Source organism: Aulonocara stuartgranti (assembly GCF_965226115.1).
Source record: "Aulonocara stuartgranti genome assembly, chromosome: 4".
Classification (NCBI taxonomy): domain Eukaryota; kingdom Metazoa; phylum Chordata; class Actinopteri; order Cichliformes; family Cichlidae; genus Aulonocara; species Aulonocara stuartgranti.
The window spans coordinates 22987862-23011286 of NC_138942.1; the positions used below are offsets into that span (position 1 = coordinate 22987862).

A 23425-nucleotide genomic window follows, 5' to 3' on the forward strand; every position below is an offset into this window, starting at 1 on the left:
AGTTTTATTTTATTTTATTTTTTGTTATATACTTTTATTTGATTTTGTCACACAGTGAGTGTGACCCAAAGTTAAGCCGCAAGTTGTCTCATCTGTTGACCGGCATATATCAATTCACTGTACGCTATTAATTAAATATGGCTTAGAAGAGTAACATCATTTATTTGCATGCGTTATCCCTTGGGCAACATCCACAGTCATTTATGCCCACACATACACAAAGTAATCCTTATGGTGTCGTGAAGCTGTTTTGCATAGCCTGTATTTAATCCTAATGTGGGAGTGGGTTACTTTGCATTTCCGTTGCATTGACAAAATGACAAACAATCCTTTTTCTGTTAGTGTTGAAGGAACCTTAAAAAAGGCAAAAATGTGTGAGACACTTTTGAGTTTACTAAATTTAAAAGAAACACATCTCTGCCAATGTCCAGAAACAGAAGCCATGTGGGTGCAGTTTAAGACAGTCTCCAAGGGAATGACCTTTCATGTCTATAGCAACTGAGAATATCATATGAGAAGAAGAAAAAGGAGGAGTTCAAACAAACAAAAAAAAAGTGAAGAGGGAAGATCTGAAGCAGGAAGATCATCGAGGTCAAATGAAAACTAAGTAATTCTGTTTCTGGAAGCGTATCTATAGACGCAAGCTCTGCTCTGTCACTCTTATTAATAACACCACAGCTCAGTCAAACAAATCTTTGTTTTACTGATTTACTCTAGGAAAAGAAAAAGTGAAGAGTTCACCCTTCAAAACCTCAAATAAAATCCACAAACACTTTGTTTCCAACTGTGTTTCATTTTCTTCACACTGACTTGTTAACATCATATCCTGGTAACACCCAAATATTTTTTTTTCTAAACAGCTTACTTCCTCTTTCCTCTTCACTTGGGTGACATCTCTGGCCCACCGCATACACACACCCACACACCCACACACACACACACACACACACACACACACACACACACACACACACACACACACACAGAAAACTCCCTCTGCTAGGAAAATTGTGAGTTATGTTAAGACTGGCCGTTTGTGTAAATGTGTGTGTGGTACTGCTCCCAGTGTGATGGCTTGGGTTTTGTGCTGAGTAACTCTGTGACTGTCTGTGTGTCTGTGTGTGTGTGCATGCGTGTGTGTGTGTGTTTGTGTGTGTGTACCACTCGCTGAATAGACAAAATCCGCCTGACTTCATTATGTGGTATCTGGTCGGCTCGTATTGCCTGTGTAATACCGAGATTTGAAGATGGTGTCAACACTGAAAAGCTACCAAAACATAATGCCCCATATACTTAAAATGCCCAGAGGAGCTGCACGTAATGGTGTTTGTTGATGGTTAATGGTACACACACACGCACACACACACACACACACACACACAAAGGGAAGTCCATTTTTTGTCATATCATCTTTCCTCCATTCAAATTATTCACAGAAATTGTTTTATGTTTGCACATCCTATGTTCATAGTTTTAATCCCTTTAAAGGTCCCCACAGCAGATCATCTTTCTCGATCTCATCCTATCCCTGGCATCGTCTTCTATCACACCAACCCTCTGCATGTCTTCACAGTAAGAAAAAAAAGCTATAGATTGTACAGCTAAAAACTGGCAGCAGGGTTGACATCGCCTTGCTGTAAAACACAGCCACCATATTGTAATTGTTTTTAGTTTTTACTGTAATTTTTTACAGGAACATACTTTTTTTTAAATGCTGTAGTGGTGCTGTAAATCTTTACACCATTCTTTGCAGTAATAATGTAATTTTTAAAGTGTGTATATGTCTACTAATACTGTAACTTTATCTTTAGTACAGTGATAGTGTCATTTCTACAGTAAATTGTCTTGTGAAACTGCAATATTTGAGAGAATATTTGAGAATAATTGAGCCCAGAGGAAATTATGTAACCATGTAATGTAATTATGTAACTAGTTGACTACACAACTGTCCTATCAGTGTTGTAAAAACAAACAACTTCTTGAAAAATCTAAACTTTTATTTAAAATATAAGTTTTACATTCACAGACATATTATCAGTCTTCTTAATATTTTGTTAAAAACACTGATGTATTTATCACACAATTACACTGTAATTACACAGTGTGGCGCATCGATCACACATTCATAACACATTGAGTCAAACACTACATCCATTAACATCCTCTGACGTCTTCCTCTTTTCCTCTCTCACTGCGCCCCAACATGCCTTCCCACTCTCTTCCTTTTCCTCCATCTTCGGCCGACAGTACAGTTTTCACCTTGTTGGTCAACAACACCTGAGGCAGTTGTTGATGACCCAGGCCCCAACTGTTCCAGTATGGAAATCTCCTTCTTTATGATCTGCGTTTTTGATCCCTCCAAGACTTTAGGGTAGACGCCCTTCCTGATGCAACTCACCCCATTTATCAGGACTTGTGATTGGCACAAGAAGTACACTGGCACCAGTGAAACCATGATCCTATATTTTGCAAAGATAATGTACAATTATATTTACCATTTAAACAGACTGGCACTATGCACCCCTGCAACATGACAGCTTATTTTATAACTTTTTTTTTTTTAATCATGGATATGCTGAGCTTTAAGTGTCTTTTCTATACCATTTTAACACTTAGACCCCTGACATTAAAGGGTGTAAAGGGCAGGGGAGGACTTGTGAAAAGGAAACAGGACGGACATCAAAGCTATTTTAAGTACACTCTAGTTGTAATGCTGTTTTTCTCTTCATACAGTCATTACAGTCACTAGGCTCGTCTTAGTGAAACTGACTTTTGGCATCACGTGTGCTCCACTTATTTTCTGTGCAATTTGCAGTCATCTTTAGCTGTGTTCCTTTCGTCTTAGATGACACAGAAACATGTCTGAGAGGAGATCAACAAGCTGCCACACACGTCAAAGCAGTGCACAAAGCTTATTAATGGTTTGTGTGAATAAGTGTGACAGTTAGCAAAGGGAGGGCCAACACAAAGAAAATATCACATTACAAAGTCTGAACACTGCAAACAGTTGGAGGAGGGGAAGGCGCATACACTGAAAAATCACACAGACACACAGGTTCGAACCTTAGAAATGTGAATGAGTGCTTACTATAACAGTACTAGGTAATGCTATTAGACTACTTTGGCTTTTAACACATTATATCCAAGGACACATGCACATACTGGAGCAAACAACATATCTCTTTTGTTTCGCGGTTACAAAGGCGGACAAATGATACTCTCGCAAACAATCACCTTTTCCTGTGATACCAGAGAGCCAATAAGGCAGCCTTGTTCATAAAGTTTAAACGTGTTTGAACACAAACAGCTGCGAACTGTGAAGACCCACTTAATGTGGTGTGTAATACACGTGAACAATGAGAAGAGGAAAAAGGGTTTATATTTTAAATCTGCAGTTTAAAAGTAAAGATTTCAAAGTAAATGTTTGTGATTTGTCATTTTGGTCTATTTTAAGATGAACACTAGCTGTATTGTTGAGGTTACAGTCACTGAATTCTACAGTCCTCCTGAGTCACTGGACTTCTCAATATATTATTAGTCATGTACCCAAATTTATTGTCATTACAATGAAAACAGTGAGATGGAAATTCCATAAAAAGCAGCTTTAATTGTACAGGATTACGACACGGTTGGTCAGAAATATTTTGACTTCAGTAGTGGCTACTGTTGGCTTTGCTATGTTTGATTTGGCAGATTTTCCTTCCTGGTGCAACCTTAAAGGGATTGGTGTTTCCTTCCAGGATCGATATGGGAAGCTATTACAATACACTATGAATCAGGAGTGGGAAATTCATTTTCTCAAGGGGTCACATGAGAGACACAATAAGTTGAACTGAGTTCTGCTCAATTTTAATTTTCTTAATCTCTTGTTGTTCCGGCCCTCCACAACAGTCCATGATTCTCACATATCCCCTTACGAGAAATTAATTGCACACACCTGCAACTTCAGTTCAAGACTTCTAAACCTGAAAATTTGTACCCCACACCCCCACCCTGCACACGTTGGAGCATAATTAAAACAACAACGCTCCCTGGTGGACACACAAGTTGTTTTAGAACAGTCCATTAGGTTTTTTCTCCGTGTACTGTGTATATTTTCATAGAAATGTGGCATTATCACCACTTTTATAACATTATATTATCTTACATTATAAGATAACGCATTAATTAAAATTTTAACTACATTAGGTCCACCGTTACCACAGCATGTGTCTCTGTTAGCTTCTAGTGATACAATTCCCATCCATGGATAGAAAAAGTCATTATCAAAAGTTATTTTCTTCTGTAACACATCTGTGTGAAAGGCCATCATATCCACATCCTCCTGAGACCCAGTAATTCATTTTTGTGCACTGTAGTACACATTTAGTTTTTGCTTGTATCACTCACACTCTACATGCCACTCTGTTGAGTCCTGATGTTTCTTAGAGAGGTCAACAGCACCTTTAAAATGATGTCACATGTGTGGGGGTGTGGCCTTCCCAACTCTCTTTTTCCTACCTTTCAAAATGGCTGGCATGCCCACAAGCACATTTTATGGAAGAAAGACATGTAAGCATGATATCTACATTTAAGATAGTTTTTTAAACTCAGATTTTGATTAATTTTCAAAAATAAACATCTAGTAAGTAATTTGAGGGGGTTTTCAGACCTAACTTTATTTAGTTTCACGGAGAAAATGACTAATTTATTAATGTGTACTCTGGTGCACGTCAGGACTTTGTACTTAAATTTATTTCACTTTTTTCTAAACAACTCTTTGACAGAGGCAGAAAGAATTCTTAACACAATCATTGAGGGAATTTCAGACATAGATCTTTCAGAAGATGAGAGTCATATGAGCCAGATAGGAGAGGGTGAAAACCCAGAGAGAGCCAGACAAAGATTATCAAGATGCAGGGTGTAATGGAGAACGACACAGGGTCAGCTGAAATCTGCCGTCATCCTATCTGGTACAAAACCAGCATGTAGGAGAATCAGGAATTTTTGATTTTGAGTGAAAAAAGTATGGGTAACGTGCAGAAATGATTTCCAGTAAATTGATTTAACTTATAAAGATAGTGTAAATGTGTTGCAAGTGAACTATATCGGATATTGGAGTATCTAAATTTTATTTTGCTAAATAATTTTCCATTATCTTAGGTTTATGCCTTTGTTGGAAGAATGCAGAATTGGAGATGATGGTACCCTAATGACACTTAATGATTGGAGCCCACAGCAGTATTTCCAGCAGTACATTGACAAAAAACTAATTCAGGACTTGTCCTTGTTGACCAACCAGCGTATGGTACAGGATTCAGGGTGTAGTTTAAACACAACACCAGAAGAAATCAATAGCTTTTTAGGAATCTCAGTGTACATTGCATGCCTTGGATATCCGAGAATTAAAATGTACGCAGTTATAGCTGATTCCATGACATGTGGTCATTTCTACAAGATCAGGTCTTCGCTGAAAGTAGTCGATGATCTGCCAGAAAATGAGAAAAAAAAAGGATCTCCTGGGGAAAGTCAGACCACTTCTAAAGAGAGTCCTTTAGGTTGCCTCAATCTGCCCAGGCCAACAAAGGTCTGTATGATGAACAGATCGTTCCATTCACTGGCTGTCCCAATTCACAAGTCCCAAGACCTGCAGTGGTTGCAAATATAATATCGACATGGGAGGGGTTGACCTATCTGATCACATGCTCAGCTTCTACAGAATATCTAGTCGGACCAAAAAGTGGACTGTTCGCACCACACGTTATTTCATTGATTTGGTCATCACCAACTCCTGGCTTCAGTACCAACAAGATAGCGAGGACATGCAACAAGCTCAGAAGAACTCCCAGTACCTGGAGTTCAAGCGCCTCTTGGCTGAGGAACTGATAAACAAGGGACAAATATATGAACAAGACCTGAATAATACCAGTGATGAAGAGTTCTCTCTAGAAATCAAGAAAAGGATTGAATTTTGTTAGTTTCACATTCGTGATCAATGAACTCCCCTTGTGCACTGTAGTGCACATGTTGTAAAATTTTAATAAAATTAGTTAAAAACAAAATTGTTTTTGCAATGTGTCTTTTACCAACCCAACACTTGATTTATATGGAAAAATCAAAATACTTTTTTTTCCCCTGGGTGTCACCGAGACCCCTGTTCGCTTAATGAATAAATTGTTAAAATGCTAAAATGTCTTTGTTACAACAAAGAATTACTCAAACAATCACAAATTGTCCTCAAAGTTTATCTCACAGACAAATTGCAGTCGACATTGGTTAATAATCTGAGGCTATCTAACTCTATCCTATTACTGATTAGTGTAATCTAACATCTTTGTGAATAAAATTTAACAAATTAATTTCCTCCTTGATGCAGCTGTGGCATCTTTAAGAGCGATAGGGTTGTCTTCATTGTGTAACGGTGAAACTTTTTACTTCATCAGTATTGTTATCTGCCTGTTGGCAGCGTGGACACCTAAGTTGACTGATATCACAGGTGTATCTACTAAAAATCGCGGATGAGTTTTAACCCTGGTGACCTCAACCTCAAGGTCAAAGTCAGAGATCAGGTTTTCTGAAAGTCTTTTGAATTCGACAGCACACCATAGGATTTTCAGATTGATATCAGAGGTGCCTTCACTAAAAATCTTAGACGAGTTCAAATCTCAGTGACCTTGACCTCAAGGTTTTTTGAAAATCTTGTGACCGGTTACAGAAGTAGTTTTAGAATTTGCAATTGTTATACTATGTCTACAGTGACCTCTAGTGGCCAGTGTCTTGTTGTTGCTTTTCGCGGGATTTGGACAGGATATAAACAGGAAGTAACAGTGATCATAATTAATAATAAATAGTGGAGGATACTGGATAAAATAAGAATATGCTTCTTCCTGCTTCTTTAATGTATCATGTTTTCTTGTTAAAATTTCCTTATGTCCTATCCTTTTCCTTTTTTCCTTTCTTATGTTTTTGTTTTGTTTTAGTTTTTAATCTAGCTGCTTTACGATTGTAACATGCTCGAAATAAAGCCTCACAAGCTGATGTATGTAAGGAAAAATTCCTCAAACCGATCCTGAGTGTTTGTATTCACAAGACCGGTACAAATGATATATCTATTGTTTATGTATGTATGTATGTATGGAGTTATTTATTTATTTCCATATTTATTGCTGTGCTCAGTACTGTATTGAGTACATTGAGTGCTGTTGTCACAGTCCCTCGATAAAACTGTTTAAAACTGTACAAAAAGAATAGAATCGACGTTTCACGTTGCGTATCCGGAACGTTTGGAGGGGAAGACTTTAATTGAAGGACACTTTGCAAACATGGCAGACGTACCAGAAAATGCTCCAGAGCGTAAGCCTTTAAACTTACTTTTCTTCAGTTTTAATACCTCAGTCATGTTGTTCAAGTTGTGTGTGGATGTAGGGAATTTACTTTTAACTGTAAGGTCGCGGTGATTGTTAAACACACGGCGGTTGTTCCTCTCTGTTGGAATTATCAACATTAATAGCTTTGAGTCTGTGTTTGAAAGGACATTAATAAGGATGTTTTAGATAAATTAATTTTCAAGGTGTTGTAATTTAATTTAATGAATTTATTACACGTTGAATTCGGGATATTCGGAAAGTTGAATGTGATGCTTATTTAGATCGATAGATAGATAGCTAGATAGATAGCTTATCAGACATCGTTTGATGTATCACTAAAGTGTTTGTTTGTTTTTATTGCTGTGGGCAAAATGCGCATAATATCCACACAAGGGAATGTGAATAGGTATCGCAGTACGTCTTCCAGTTTTGCTGAGTCATGATGACAGTCTTCTACGCAGTTGTATAATTTATTATGTGAATAAGTTTTAATAAAGTCATTTTAGTAGTCTCTTGGCTGAATGTTATGTTAAGCTGTATATAAATGATTTTAAGGGACCATCGCATGAGAGCAGCTTTTCTTTTTGTATTACACGATCCCTTAGCAAAACTAGATGTAATAAGGTACCCATCAAGAATCTTCTAGAACAGTTCTTTCTGGATATTTGACCACTCTTCTGGGCAGGATTGCTAGAGAGCATTTAAATTTGTTTGACCTGGCTTTTACAGTTTTTCTCAGTTGCTTTGGTGCATTTCTCACAACAGAATTGATCTCTGCAACACTACTAAGGCTCTTCTCAAAACAATTAGTGCAAACTGCAAAACATGGTGGATAACTTGCAAAAGTGAGTCACTTCATCAAAAAGCAAAGTCAGTTGCTCAAAATAAGTAGTCAATGCTTCAAAAGCAAGTCCCTTAATCAAAACAGATAATATATTCATCAAAAGCAAGTACTTATATCAAAGTGTCAGGGCTGTCACAATTACAAATCATTACACCAGCACCTTTGGTCACAAAATCAAATAGTTTGAACATGTTCTCATTGTGACGGATTTCTTTGTAGGTGCGTCCCAATGACATGTCAAGTCTGGACAGCATGCATGGCATGTTGAAAACCATAAATTGTAAAGGAAAATCAAGACACTTCATATGCACTCTTGATAATATTTAATTGAAACTGTTCACAGCATTGTGCAACTGGGGGAATACAGTAAATCAAACATTTTACAGCAAACACAAACTCACTTAGACAGTAAACCTTACTGCAGTAGTTATGAAACAAAAGAAAACTGAAAAACAGACACTGCTGCATATCAATCATTGCTCTCTAGACGCTCCCGTCTGTCTGCCCATATATTTGCATCAACATCACAGCGAATGTCAGTTCTATCGATGCATCGGGGAAAGTATCTTCTGGAGTGTCAAATCCACCCTCTGCAGGACTCTGCTGTGATGTCATCACAGGGATAGCTCTGTGGAAGGGGCAGGGATAGCTCAGTAGGTAGAGTGGTGGCCCCATGATCGGAAGGTCGGGGGTTCAACTCCACTGAACGGCTACCCTGAGGTACCCCTGAGCAAGGTACCGTCCCTACACACTGCTCCCTGGGCGCTGCATTGGTGGCTGCCCACTGCTTCACTGGGTGAATGGGTTAAATGCAGAGGAACTATTTCCCTATGGGGACTAACACACATTAAAACATTAAACATTATTAAAGCTGCATCCATAGCTGCTAGCAGGGTCATTTGGGTATGTGGATGCCTGTCATATACCTTCCACCTCCAGGAAGAGAAAAACTCCTCAATTGGATTTAGGAATGGAGTGTAAGGAGGAAGAAACTCCATAAGCATCCTGTCGTGTGCTCCATCCTGCAAACCACTGCCTCACTACAGCAGAGTGATGGAAGCTAACATTATCCCAAACCACTACATACATTGTCCGATTGTCACCAGGATCATCCCTTTCATTTTGTGGGATTAGGTCCCTATAAAGAGCGTCCAGAAAAGCCAACAGGTGTTGTGTATTGTATGCACCAATATGAGGAATATGGGTGTGAATGCCATTTTCTGAGATTGCTGCACACATTGTAATATTTCCTCCTCGTTGGCCTGGGACATCAATGGTGGCTCTTTCTCCAATGTGATTGCGTCCACGCCGTCTGCCTTTTGCGAGATTGAATCCCGCTTCGTCAAGATATACAAACGTGTGCAGGTGTTCCCTGGCTTCAATTCCAGGATACGCTATACAAAGGATGAGAATAAAAAAAGTCTGTAATGGTGCATTTGGCACAACAGATTGTACAGTTTGAATTGTAAATAGGATTACAGTAACATGCATAAATGTAAGTCCAGTACATGGCCTAAACTTTTACAGTAAACAGAGGTACATATGCAAACATGTTTTACCTGTACATACTGGTGACGGAGCTCCTTCACTTGATCGCTGTTCCGTTCAAATGGTACTTTGTACAATCGCTTCATGGACATTTCATTCCATCTGAGGACTCTGTCTATGGTGGAAATTGATATTGACTGAATATTTCCGAAGATGGTGTCATCTTCTACGACAGTTCTTTGTATTTCTCTCAGTCTCAAAGCGTTGTTTGCAGCCACCGTTGCACAAATTGTTTCCTCTTGCTGCGGAGTCAAAAGTGGACCTCTTCCGCCTCTTCTAGGTTGTCTGGCAGTCCTTTTTGAGATGCAGATGACAAAACAAAAACATAAATAAGCGCAAACATGCTTACAGTAATTGTTACAGGACTATCATTCAAAACTCCTTTCTTTACAGCATTACTGTATTGTACCACAGCACACTATGCCACACCTGGGCCAAGTCTGCACTTCAGTTACAGTACGTCTATATGTAAAGATCTATGAGGTCATGTCCTAATGCAAGTCTCCTGTATGACTATGAAAGTGCAGAGCAAATTAGTTTGTGCTGAATAACTACATTACAGTATGCTCACCTGTTTTCCCGACGAAATGTCTGAATAATAGAACTTACAGTAGTTCTCCCAACATTTGGCTGCACCCTTCGACCAGACTCGGCCATTGTGAGGCCATGGTTTATCACATGATCCACAAGTGTTGCCCTGATTTAGTCAGGAACGTGTCTATGTGGTTGGTCTCTTCTTACCTGGTTTTGTCCTCGTCCTCCACCGATCCTCACCCCTCTTCCACAAGGCTGACGTTCCATGTTCTGCAGTTTTGTAGATTCAGTATGCACCTCATGCCAATCCTGTCTGTTGGTTTACATTATTTTTATATATATATATATATATATATATATATATATATATACATACACACACACACACACACACACACACACACACACACACACACACACACACACACACACACACTTGTAGAGTAGGGGTTACTATAACGCGATTCACCTGTGACTGGGTAGAAGAGGCTTTTCATTGGTTGCAAGTAAGAGTAACACACACCAATTTTCATTAGTGTGAGATAAGGTTCACCTGAGAAAAGTAATTTATGGAGATGTTCATGGAAACTCCTTAAAAATAGGGTTTTCAAAATGGGTGTACAAATTGTTTGACAAGATGTTCAACAATTTTGAGTGCACTGACACAAGCAATGAAATGAAGACTATTAGTTGTAAGGACAATGACTATTCAACCGGTACAAGTATAAATAATTGTGACATTCATGATAAAAGCAGGGAGATAGTGATGAATAGCAAGTCAAAAGTGACCATTCTTTAGATATTTGTACTTACTCAACTGCTTCATGTCCAAAGGCATTTGGCAATGAACATGAAGCCGCCACAAGGTTGTGCCAAAACGACTACATGTTGTGAAGGTTGAACTAACTATGGTGCAAAGTTTAATTCTGTTGTGAGAAATGCACCAAAGCAACTGAGGAAAAACTGTAAAGTAGTAATTTTCAGTAGGGTTGAGGTTGGGGCTTCGGGAAGACTTAATATTAGTCTGCTTTATCCATTCCAAAACCAGTTTGTGTGTTTGGCTTAATTTTCCTGTTAGAACATCCAACTGCTACCAGATTAGCTGCTGATGTAAGGTGAAGTTGAAGACTTGGGAGGTAATCCTCCTCCTTCATAATTTTGTCCGCTTCATAAATTTCAGTCAAGTTTGAAGGTGTGGATTTTGGAGCAGGGACTTCTTTCTTAGTTGGCATCCTCACATTAAAACTCGCTTTACTGTGAATACAGGGAGTGCAGAATTATTAGGCAAATGAGTATTTTGTCCACATCATTCTCTTCAGGCATGTTGTCTTACTCCAAGCTGTATAGGCTCGAAAGCCTACTACCAATTAAGCATATTAGGTGATGTGCATCTCTGTAATGAGAAGGGGTGTGGTCTAATGACATCAACACCCTATATCAGGTGTGCATAATTATTAGGCAACGTCCTTTCCTTTGGCAAAATGGGTCAAAAGAAGGACTTGACAGGCTCTGAAAAGTCAAAAATAGTGAGATATCTTGCAGAGGGATGCAGCAGTCTCAAAATTGCAAAGCTTCTGAAGCGTGATCATCGAACAATCAAGCGTTTCATTCAAAATAGTCAACAGGGTCGCAAGAAGCGTGTGGAAAAACCAAGGCGCAAAATAACTGCCCATGAACTGAGAAAAGTCAAGCGTGCAGCTGCCAAGATGCCACTTGCCACCAGTTTGGCCATATTTCAGAGCTGCAACATCACTGGAGTGCCCAAAAGCACAAGGTGTGCAATACTCAGAGACATGGCCAAGGTAAGAAAGGCTGAAAGACGACCACCACTGAACAAGACACACAAGCTGAAACGTCAAGACTGGGCCAAGAAATATCTCAAGACTGGTTTTTCTAAGGTTTTATGGACTGATGAAATGAGAGTGAGTCTTGATGGGCCAGATGGATGGGCCCGTGGCTGGATTGGTAAAGGGCAGAGAGCTCCAGTCCGACTCAGACGCCAGCAAGGTGGAGGTGGAGTACTGGTTTGGGCTGGTATCATCAAAGATGAGCTTGTGGGGCCTTTTCGGGTTGAGGATGCTACTGCCAGTTTCTGGAAGACACCTTCTTCAAGCAGTGGTACAGGAAGAAGTCTGCATCCTTCAAGAAAAACATGATTTTCATGCAGGACAATGCTCCATCACACGCGTCCAAGTACTCCACAGCGTGGCTGGCAAGAAAGGGTATAAAAGAAGAAAAACTAATGACATGGCCTCCTTGTTCACCTGATCTGAACCCCATTGAAAACCTGTGGTCCATCATCAAATGTGAGATTTACAAGGAGGGACAACAGTACACCTCTCTGAACAGTGTCTGGGAGGCTGTGGTTGCTGCTGCACGCAATGTTGATGGTGAACAGATCAAAACACTGACAGAATCCATGGATGGCAGGCTTTTGAGTGTCCTTGCAAAGAAAGGTGGCTATATTGGTCGCTGATTTGTTTTTGTTTTGTTTTTGAATGTCAGAAATGTATATTTGTGAATGTGGAGATGTTATACTGGTTTTACTGGTAAAAATAAATAATTGAAATGGGTATATATTTGTTTTTTGTTAAGTTGCCTAATAATTATGCACAGTAATAGTCACCTGCACACACAGATATCCCCCTAAAATAGCTAAAACTAAAAACAAACTAAAAACTCCTTCCAAAAACATTCAGCTTTGATATTAATGAGTTTTTTGGGTTCACTGAGAACATGGTTGTTGTTCAATAATAGAATTATTCCTCAAAAATACAACTTGCCTAATAATTCTGCACTCCCTGTAGTGATGCTGGTGTTTTAGCAGTTTCCACTTTACGGCAGGCTTGACCCTTAGTGGTTCCTGCATTGTTCCTGAACATCTGAACCAATTTCTCACCTGAATATTAAAGACAGTCAAGCGCCAATCAGACTTTGCAGAGATTCTAGATATTTTGTTCAACCACATTTTATTTTAACGACAACCACTCGAAGCAGATCTAGGATATTTAGGTCTCTTTAAGGTGCTCAGATCTTGATGACTGGATTCTGTTTTATCCTTGTTAGACTGTCCGGGTACAACAAGTGAGCAAGCTGGCAAGTCTGCACCATGCCAGGGCTGTCCCAACCAGAAACTCTGTGCCTCTGGAGCCACAAAAGCCCCTGACCCTGGTAAGACTGTGTGCTATTATCTCATCACTTTAATATTTTGATACATATTTGGGCTTCAGCAGATACATTAGGGGATTAGTTAAGAGCTTAAAACATCTCGTTCCCGTGTGTCTGCAGCTATAGCAGAGATAGGAGAGAAGCTGTCAACAGTCAAACACAAGATCCTCGTGTTGTCTGGAAAAGGAGGTGTGGGGAAGAGCACCTTTAGCGCTCACTTGGCTCACGCTCTGGCAAGTGACACCACAAAGGAGGTAATACAGAATATCAGTAATTGTCATGTTCAAGAATCGAGTTTGAGATGATTTCTACCACCTGAGCTACAGCCACCCACAACGAGTGGTTAATGAGTGGTTATTTTTGTTACTGTTCCCTTCCTGTTAGCTTGGTCGGTCGGTTCTCCTTCTACCTCTGACCTCAACAAGCATTTTCACTCAGAGAACTGCCGCTTGTTTGAAATTCAGCAGGTTGCATTGACTAAATGCTGCCGTGTGATTGGCTATTATATTTACACATTTGCATTAACAAGTGGTGTCCAAAGTAGCTAGTGTGTGTAAATCCTGATGCTCTCATATAAAACATTAAAATACACTGACTACTAGAGGTCACTGCAGACATAGAGTAACAATATATTTGAATTCTGAAAGTAAATTGTGTTACACAAGGAACATGGCTGTGGGTCGTCACTGATTTCTATAATAGGTTTGATTCGGATTCACAGGGTCCCGATTCGATTTGAATCTGGGAAATTTTGCCTCAGACAGTCAGAAATATTTTAATTCTGATCATTTATCAGTATTGACTTTTGTGAGACTTCATCAGAGGTGTGAGCATCACAGCAGATTCCTTTGTGTCAAAGTAACTGGGGATAAAGCACAGAAAAACATGAAGGTGTTCCTGGCCTGGATTTTTATAGCAGATGATTAAATTAATTTAAAAACATTTAAAATATTCTGTAATAGATAATAAGCTGAAAAAAACATGAATCAACATATGAATATTACCTGATGCTGCTGAAGTGAAGCAGAGCAAAGTTACAGAGGTTTTATTAGAGACACAGCTAAACATTTTGCAATTTGGTATAATTTTAAAAAGTTTAAATTTCTTCGGTATTGAACAGAAGAAATTAGGCTTTCTTGTCGCTGACACGCTGTACACAACGGTACACTTTTTGCGTAATAAGCAAGCAAATAATGCAGAAAACGGATATTTGAGATGGGAAACTGTTCTTGAAGTACACTGAGAGAGAGAAAGAGCTGTGCGGGAAGTGTGATTTTTATCGTGGTGGAAGAAAAACAGCAATAGTAAGAAGGATCTTCTTTTGTTGCTGCTTCAGTGAATTTTGGTCTGAGAGAGACAAAACCTGCAACTGTATAATCAGTGAGCTGTGAGCTATCAGCACCGACGGCGTGTCCGTGCTGTCGGGTGAGAAAGCCGACAACTCACTGTGTGGAGCTTTGTGTGGAATCTGTTTACCTGCTCGTATTTGCTGTTTTAGCTTTAACCTGAGATTCTGGCATTTCTGGCAAAATACATTTATATTTAAAAATCAATTCAGGGTTTAAATCAATATCGCTTTATTCAAGCTAAAATTGATTTGAATTGGAAAATCGATCATTGAAACCCAGCGATAACAAGGAACACAGTGCTATCACTCTAAAAGAAGCCACAGCTTAATCAAGGAAGAAATTTATTAGTTCCATTCAAAACAATGATAGATTATATTAACCAGTAGGATGGAGTTAGATGCCTCAGGTTATTAGTCTATGTCTCCTGCAGTTTTTCTGTGAGATATCTCTCTTTATACGCCAGTTTCTTGTGTAGCTTTCACAGTTTCAAGTTGAACAGGGCAACAGTGTTTAATTAATGTTAATCAAATTAATGTTTTTATTTGTCTTGCATCAGTTGCAGAGTGAGTGCTACATGTATGTTTACTGTAAGCAGCGAACTTGACACTCGATTGTTGACATGAGCAGGACAGCTCTCAGTCCCAGGCTGATAAAAGAACTTGTGTCAAAATTTTGCTCAGCTGCTGTTTTTCATTTCACTTTTTTCCGATAGTATTATACAATGTTAATCACATAATCACAACCTGTTAACAACAGGTTGTGATTATGCAACGGCAACGTTATGCAACGGCTTAAAATACTTTGATGAATTTGCAATATCTGTGCAGTTCGCCAGAATTAATGATCAAACCAAAAACCTGCTCGTCAGACCTGAATGTACTTGATGGCATGATTTTCACACTTTTCTCTCTTGTTTAAACACTTTGAAACCTCGGTAGAGAGCTAACTTCAGTATTATAGAATGAAACCAAAGGCACCCGCGGTTGCCTTTGACGGTGCAAAACGTTTCGTCGACACTGTTGTGTTTGTTGGGGAGAAAACTTACATACAGTGCAGCACTTCAGAGTCACACTGCTAGCGATCAAAGATTTATGTAAATTTGACAAGCTGAACGCATTCTGTACTGTAGAAGAGACACGGCATGAGATTGAGTGACAATGGCTACAGCCAATCAGGACACAGAACATAATTCGCTGGGGGGAGAAGCATGCAAAATTGCACAAAGCAAATCTGCGAAACAGCGAGGCTGCGAAAGGTAAAGGGATCGTGTTATAGCGAGGGACCACTGTATTACATAAAGTTGTTTCTTAGGCTGAATATAGGTGAATTTGACATATGAAAACTTAGTGTAGTTTGCGTAAATCATTATTTCTTAGTTGAAAGAAAATCTCATGTTAGACTTAGCAGGAGTTTTTATCTTTGACTGTTACCCATAAACCACTGGAGTACAAAGGTTCATTCACAATGATGTCATCCATAGTAAGGGGATCAACTGGACACTCCCACGCAAAACATTCCACTTCCCAAAGTTTTAGCAGTTCCTCAGAGAAAATGCTGATAAAGCAATGCTTTAGGATGGCTCCTAGTGCTGGGATACAGCCCCATTGTTTTGATGTGCTGCCCAGTCAAGCAGACAGGAAATGCCTTGTGTAGCCTTTCAGGAGACAGTTGCCTTCATTATACTGGACTGCCGACTTTTCATGCTTCCACTTTCTTTTTCCTTTTTTTAGATTGCCCTGCTTGATGTAGACATCTGTGGTCCATCCATTCCAAGGATCGTGGGTTTAGAGGGAGAGCAAGTAAGTCAGTAGGCAGCTGTCAGAAACGGCTGTTATATCTATTGGTGCAACATTTTAATCATAATCTCACATGGACACAAAGATTGAGCTGTCTTTCTGTCGTCTCCTGTGTAGGTTCACCAGAGTGGCTCTGGATGGTCCCCTGTGGTGAGCTGATTTGAACGATTTATTTATTTATTTATTTATTTGTAATTATTTTCCTTATTTAAGCATAATAAAACAGGGGCCTCTGCGTTGTGTTGCAGTATGTGGAGGACAACCTGGCAGTCATGTCTATTGGCTTCCTGCTAAGTAGTCCGGATGATGCTGTGATCTGGAGAGGACCCAAGAAAAATGGTGCGGTAATGTGATGTGTGTATGTGAGATGCTCATGTTTCCAGATCTCACATAGCAACAACCTGTGTGGCGCTTGTGTCCAATCAGGGATCATTAAGCAGTTTTTAAGGGATGTGGACTGGGGGGAACTGGATTACCTCATCGTAGACACTCCACCCGGCACCTCTGACGAACACCTGTCCATCGTCCAGTACCTAAGCGCCACCCATGTTGATGGAGCCATCATCATCACCACACCACAGGTACAAGTCTCGGCTTTAGTGTGAGCAGGTTTACGTTAGTATATGAAGTGCTCTATGGGAGCTTTTTAAAGTCAATAACCTTTGAAAACGCTGCTGTGGTGCAATCTAGGGTTTTCCCTCTTTGTACACACCTGCTTTTATAAAACATTCTCAGATGTTGTTTGACTGATGAGCAGCCAATCATCCTCATACATGTCCAGTTATGAGCCGCTGGGTTTCATGTTCATGTCTGTTTTCACACATAGGCAGTCATGCTCAATGAAGACACACAAACTCCAGGATGACCACCATGAAAACATTTGTAACCTAATGCTAATCAGATGCTTAAAGCCCCTTCACCCAGCTGAACATGGAAATAACAAAGGCGACGTGGCTAAAACTTCAGCTATCCAGGGCTTAGAGTATGGCGTTACTTTTGTGCCACTATTCTGAGCGCACGTAAAAAAAAATTGAGCGCAAGTGTTGCATTGCATTTTGAGGAGTAATTCATTGAATTTCAGCAAAATTCATAGCTGCGTGCGAAAATGTATTTCAGTGTTTGCTATTATCCACACACACACACACACACACACACACAATAACAGCCCCTCTCGCTCAGTTTTTTGCATTTGCGCTTGCTCGCAATGTGTTGCTTGCGCTCTCAACATTTCTGCCCGTGCGCGTTCAACTCTTTCTGTACACCGTTATATTTGCAGTTTGGGGGAAATTCAGTTCAGTTTTATTTCTATAAATCTCAACGATGTTATTGAAAGAAACCCCAATAATCAAACGACCCCATGTGAGTGAGCACTTGGCGACAACGGGAATGATAAGCTCCTTTTTCACAGGAAGAAACCTCCGACTTTATGAAAAGCTAATTTTTGTTTGAATATGCTGTCAGTTATAGTTCTTAGAAAGACAACCAGACAAGGAAATTCCAGTCATTATATTTCAAGATACCCCCTTAATGCTCGCACACACACCTGCAGCTAAACTTCAGCATCTTTCAGTTAACTCTGAACCGTCTGTGAGCTCATTTGAAACTGAAACTTTAGCAGCCCGACGTTTAGCTGCATAGCTCAAGCTGTGTGTCCTAAAAGCTCTCTAACTCTCACTCAGAGGTTTCAGTGTTATTAAAAACTTACTCAGTTTTAGCTCAGCTATTTTACATTAACAATTGCAGCTTTAAAAAGAATAATCTATAAACATGTATTCAAATACTTATGAAAACTACCTGCTATCAGCCTTAAATTGAAATTTGACCTGCAGATATGTCTGCTTTCAGTCCAACGGACTTCACTTGGTGATTCCCTAAATTCCCCCCAAATGATTTTAACAACCTGAACTTCTGTATACAAGTTGAGTCATTTCAGTCATGTAGTATTGACTCTGAAAACCACAGGTAGGCAACTGGCTTACCACAAAAAAAAAACTCAGCTCGTTGCATCTTGCCGTATGCAGCTGCCTTCTGTTATGACTAATGCTGCTGCTGGTTTGTGGAATTGGTGGTGCTCCCCCTTTATGGCTTTACAGTATACTGACATGTTTAGGATGTCCTTGAGACCCCTGCTTTTTCAGCCCACTATGAAACGTAAACACAGATGAAATTTGAATTTTGCACCAGCAAATGCACAAGTCCGTGGATCATCCAGAGTAAGGGCTTTACAGCGAATCCACTCGCACTAATGGTTGTCTTAGAATGCACACGTTAATGCACAAAAATAGTGTTTTAAAAATATGATATGACAGGTTTTAATAGGTTGGATTATATGGGACAAATACATTTGCTGTGCAGGTGCTGTTACTGTTGGCAATAAAGCAATTCCACATGGTCATAATCATGGCGCTATGGCCGAGTGTCAATGAAGATGAATTGCTTTTGAGATGCTTTTAGCATACCACAACCAACAGAGGATGCTGTTCCATCATGAAACCATCGTAAAAAGAAAAGCGAGAGCCCATCGCACAGTAAAATGTTATACAGGTTTTTTACAGGCATGTTTGTAGACAACAAACAACAACAACATTTTGGTGTGATAAAGCCACAGACAGGATAGGCACAGGGCGGTGTTTTTGCTGAACGGGCAGCAACATGTCTGCCAGCAGGGCATCATGATATTTACACACAAATACTTGGAGGTTAACCCAATGTTGTCCTGCATGCAGACAGTAAAACGACTGTGATCCAGCAGCCGTACTAGTTCTGTCAGTCATGTTTCCTGCTGATGATTCTTAGTGTGGCGAACATTTAGCGCCATGTCAATAAATGTGGCTTACTCTACATGTGCTCAGTTAAGAAGACCTCACTATAAGCTGTGTCAAAGTTCTTATTGTACTTGGTGAAGTGAAGCACCAATTTCCTGCTTCTTAGATTAAGCTCAGTGCGGTGAAGTCAGAAAGCAACAGACACACTTCCTCATTCCGCCTGATCTCACTAACCCACGACCGACCACACACACCCGGTGGGAATTACCAAACAAACAAGCCAGACTAGTGTGTGTGTGTGTGCCCCTCCCTGTCCACCGTATGCTCCCCATCTCCACCCACACATACACACAAACTTCAGCCCTCGCTTTTGCCTTTCTCTTTCTGTGGTTCCTGTTTCCACGTCTGTCTAGGAGGTAGCGTTGCAGGACGTGCGAAAGGAGATCCGATTCTGTCAGAAGGTTAAGATGCCGATCATCGGGGTGGTGGAGAACATGAGCGGCTTTGTCTGCCCTAAATGCAAGGTCACTCTCACACACACACCTGTGCAAAACACAGATAAGCTAAAAATGCACCAGATCCATGTCTCTGTTCATTTTACATCTTTTTTGTCTTTTGTTTTGTTTTTTTGGATAAGATAATTGAGCAAAAACAATAACCACATTGACAAAAATTTACAAATCTAATCTAATCTGGTGAGAAATGTATACAAGCACCGCGAGCATACGCTTGATTAGTTCTGGTAAGTAAAGAAGTGGAGCACACAGAAAAGAGGAACGAAGCAAAGAGGTCTGAAATATGTGCTCGCATCTGTGCTATTTTAGCTCATTACAAAAAAAACCAGGTTGTGAGGAGGCTTCGTCTGCTATCCTGTGCAGATATACTGCAGATACACTGAGCAGGATACAGTGCACTCATTTTCACAACCACAAGCAAGCTCACCTTGCACAAAATCAAATCAACAAAGTTCTGTTTCTCTACATTTTTATGTCTTGTGTTTTTTTCCTTTTAGATGTAATTTCCTGAGGCTCTTACATCCCTTTAAGGGAGGGCCTTATGCCGTTTCCTTTCTATTCAACATCTGACATTTTATTTTTGGGAGGGGAGATGATATAACAGGACCACAATGTCCTGTCCTATCACTAAACAGTGAAATCACCACACTTTAAAGAAAATGTGGGTGAGTGGGAGATGCCATTTAAGCAACCCTTTTAAATCTGATCTCTCTCTGTGCAGCGTGTTTTAGTTTTCCGGGTTACGGCCTGAGCTTCGAGCTAGAATTCCCAGTGGAAAAATGTTGTGTTTACACAGTTAATCAATCCCAAATTCCTCGTGTGTAGATTAAGAAAGTACCTAGCTGATATAGGCATATTTTTTTCTTTAAACTCTTCCTTGTAGAATACGTCACAGATCTTCCCTCCCTCAACCGGGGGAGCTGAGAAAATGTGTGCAGACCTCAAACTACCCCTCTTAGGAAAGGTGCCTCTAGATCCCAGGATAGCACGGAGCTGTGACGAGGGCAGGTCTTTCCTGAGCGAGGTGCCCGACTCCCCCGCTGCGGAAGCCTACCAGAAAATTGTGAAAAGTGAGTTTGTTTTTAGAAAGACACCCACACAAATGAGCATCGTACAATCAGTAACCATAAAAGGCCAAAACAAATCTTGTGTGACTTAAGTGTAGCCGTCAAGGTCAGCTGGACTTGCCTGGAAATCCCCTTCTGACCATCAGCTGGCAATCCTGCAAATAGAATAGAGGTTTTGAGAAGTGCATTTTATGACTCCCACCCCTTTATTTGCACATCATAAACAAACCCTTTGGCACCTCATACGTCATAGTTTTTCATTTTTCTTAAGAAGGAAGTTAGATGCGCTGTCAGGCATATTCCTCCTTCCAGTGAAGACCCCCGCCGGTTTTGATGACTGGATCATTTAGCTGACGGCTCAATTCCTGATTAAACAATGAAAGAGGAAGCGGTCGCTGTATAAATGGGAAGCAGCCAATCAAAAGAGGAACAGTAGGAGTTGTATCGAAATTCAATTATGCTTAAAGCATGAGATCAAGTTTGTGGAGTCTAATGTGGTTTGCGTAGCAGCTGATTCACTGCTAACTGAAACCATCAGTTGACGCACATTTCATCAAATCTCATCAAATCTCCTTTATCATCATCATTCTCTTCTCTCCTCTTTCTCTTTCCCCCCAAAGCCATCCAGGATTACTGCTCCAACAGGGTAACAGAGGAGCAAAGCACAATCTGACCACATCAGATGGCATCCATACAGGAGCAGAACACCGTGGCTGATCACATGACGGCAGACGGGCACCGAATACGAGGCACACGAAGAGCACAAGAGCTCGTACATATCAGAATCGCAGCATTTCTGTTTGACAGTCAGAGAAATCTTATCATTCTTTGTTTTCAGTGATAGATTTCATGCATTGATCAGATGCTGCCGTGCCAGAGCAGTATTTCCTGAAGAACTACTGAGAGTAAATGAAATGAATACATAATAAGAGTCTGTAGAAACTGAAATTACTTCCCATTTCATAAAACAAATAAAGTCATCATCCAAATAAGCACCTGTGCCCGTTTTGAATATGAATGCACTCATTATGGAATGATCTTTATGAGGCTGTCAGGGTTTACAATGATTTACAAATGTGTGTTTCTTTGTTTGTTTTGAAGGAAAGCAATATCACTTTGAGCACTGTAGTTTTAACTACCAGCACATTTGTCGTGGGCTGTTTGCCAGCTGCAGGTTAGACGAACGGTAGTAAAACTGTTAATGGTAGTAAAGGCCCGGCCATGCAAGATGTCAATTTTTGGCGTTTGCATGGGTTTTTTATCAGTTTTGGTGCAATGAATGAAGCTCAGTGGCAAAAAGGAAAAATATGCAGCAGAAAACTCTTTGCCTGTACTGACAATACCGTTTGTAGGATCCATTTTTTTCCTACATTTGCTTCAGGTGCTTTTGTGTACATTATGTCAATCCCCTCAGTAGATGAAAAGGAATATAAGAATATTCCACAGTGCCTGAGCTGGTGTGGTAATGTTTGTGTTAAGAGGAGGTCAGCAATTTGTTTTGTTTTTTTGTTGTGTTTAAACTCTTTATGGCATCAGGTTACTGTGATCAAAGTGCAGATAAAGCTGCCAACAAAGAAAAAAAGTAACTTGGATTTTAGTTCGTCATTAATATCGGTGCTTCTGCATTTCAAATGAGCAGATTGTTTATATTATCCCCTCCAAATACTTCCTGTTTTTGAAGTATAAAGAAGTACAGGTAGGTTCTGAAAACATAATTGAAATTATACCCGAATTTGCTGAAAACAAATTAAAAGCTGGAAAAAAAAGTAGTAAAGCACATCGTTGTTACTTTTTAATATGCTGATTTCAAATCATTTTCTTGCATTTCTGAAGAGAGAGTGCAATTTTAACAATATGTGTGCATTACTAATTTACAGATGACGGTGCAGGGGCTGCTTAAAGGTACAGAACAGCTAAACCAAACAGTTTTTTACTTTTTAAAGAAGTACACTTGCAGATTTCTGGAATTATTTTTAAATTGTACATACATTTTCATACCTGTGTGGCAACGCTGGCATCGAACTCCAGGAAAATAAGTTGGGTTTTTTTTTATTGAAAAATGTTCAAAGTTAAACTTTTGCAATTCAAACCAAGCATCAGAGATCAAAAGTTACATTTAGGGTTAGGTGATTTTTCACATTCTCAGCTGTCATAAATATGTGGTCATTTTACAAATTTTGAACCACTGGATGTATTTGGTGTTTTCATAATTGTGTTAAAATCTTCATGTCTAATTATTGATGTGACCGATGACCAAATGAAAACGGCATCCATTCATTAAACACGCTTCATTTGCGTTGTAGTATTCAAATTATTTCTTTGTTTTTTTGGCTCTTTGAATTGTTTTAGTATCAGTGGTGTGGCATCAGGTTTGCCAGGTGTGTACTGACCAGTCTGGTTGGAAATTTTTGTTTCGCAGTCTGTGTGTGTTTGTGTCCTTATGTGCACTACACTCTCCACACTTGTAGTTCCTCCAATGCTAAGCAGAAAATA

The 23425-nt window shown here is 39.8% G+C and overlaps 1 protein-coding gene across 1 annotated transcript; it reads left to right on the forward strand.

The window, feature by feature from the left end:
- Positions 1 to 7235: 7235 nt before the first annotated feature.
- Positions 7236 to 21924, forward strand: nubp1 (nucleotide binding protein 1 (MinD homolog, E. coli)). Its single transcript, XM_082531127.1, has 10 exons — positions 7236 to 7332; positions 13339 to 13443; positions 13561 to 13694; positions 16520 to 16588; positions 16703 to 16735; positions 16834 to 16924; positions 17012 to 17166; positions 19764 to 19874; positions 20749 to 20935; positions 21553 to 21924. Exons 1-10 carry the CDS (start codon positions 7302 to 7304, stop codon positions 21603 to 21605), a joined length of 969 nt encoding a protein of 322 aa, XP_082387253.1. The 5' UTR covers positions 7236 to 7301; the 3' UTR covers positions 21606 to 21924.
- The last annotated feature ends 1501 nt before the right edge of the window (positions 21925 to 23425 follow it).